General features: G+C 42.5%; 1 protein-coding gene across 1 annotated transcript; it reads right to left on the bottom strand.

Moving 5' to 3' along the window:
* Positions 1 to 780: 780 nt before the first annotated feature.
* Positions 781 to 1,075, bottom strand: LOC109010246 (germin-like protein subfamily 1 member 18; the record flags this gene model as incomplete). The annotated part of the gene is made up of 1 exon (XM_035686988.1): positions 781 to 1,075. A coding segment is annotated over exon 1 (295 nt), but the record flags the coding sequence as incomplete, so codon positions are not given.
* Positions 1,076 to 1,131: the final 56 nt, after the last annotated feature.

Genomic DNA, 1,131 nt, shown 5'->3' with positions numbered 1-1,131 from the left:
GGACTAGTTCATGTTCATAATTTCAAATTATTACTATTCTCTCGGCCTAGTTCCCACAGGGTTAACCACTTTCAAGGCATAAATGTACTAATGGGCCCACTGTCAGTTTGTCCGACCCTTTTAACTGGCAACGCTGGCCCAGAATTCACGATCTGACTATGAACATTTATAGGCCTTCTGAAACCAATTACTCATGAAATGGGTCCTCGAACTATTGGGCTCCGTTTTGGACTTTTGGCCGGGATTTGTTGCAACTCTCTCTCTCCATCCATGACAGTCTGTTCATCATGCAGAATGTTGTAATTAATTCTTACTCAGATGGAAAAATATGAGGGAAAACAAGTGCTATCTCTTCGTCCACGCACATCAACTATAGTCCATATACGTACGAGCGGGTTCAAGTACAATTGTGGATTCTAAGTTTAATCGTGCACAACGTGCGATGCATGGTGAGTTACATAAATATATAAGCTAAAAGCAACCTGCATTTTATTTCATTAAAATCATATGTATGACGGTACAATAAGTCAAACAATGGAAACTAATTAATTTCATCATCATCGGAAAAATCAAATGGTTATATATTCATCTAATTAATTGTCGTCCCACCAGAATTGTTGCTGAAGGTAGTTAATCACGTTCTTGTCCACTTGGAAGGCCTTGCATGGTGAGAACATCAGCATTAATGGGAAGATTAGATCCAAAGACTGCGTTGGCTATGGTGATAACCCCAGGATTATGACCACTGAGACCGGCAAAGGCAACGACATTGGTATTTACCACGCTTAACTGGAAGTGGATGAAACCAATTGGGAAGACAAAGACGTCTCCCTTGTTCAAAACTGGTGAAGAGGCAGTTACCATCTGTGTTGGATGTGACAAAGCCACCATGCAAAGTTCCCTCTACGACAACTAGAATCTCAGTGCCACGAGAGTGGGTGTAAGGAGGATTTAGGCCATATGGAGCAAAGTCGACGCGAGCCAAGGATATCCCTAGAGTGTTGAGGCCTGGAATTTCATCCACAGTTACAGGAGTGACCTTTGAGCTGAGTGGATTCGTGGTGTTTCCGGGCATGTGTAGTCCTGAGAAGAATGAATCATTGGCAATGGCTAGGGGCGTAAACTCAAACC

The sequence above is a fragment of the Juglans regia genome, unplaced genomic scaffold, assembly GCF_001411555.2.
Source record: "Juglans regia cultivar Chandler unplaced genomic scaffold, Walnut 2.0 Scaffold_25332, whole genome shotgun sequence".
NCBI classification, from domain to species: Eukaryota; Viridiplantae; Streptophyta; class Magnoliopsida; order Fagales; family Juglandaceae; genus Juglans; species Juglans regia.
Note: the sequence above shows the minus strand (reverse complement) of the source record. Positions and strands in the feature narration are given on the sequence as shown.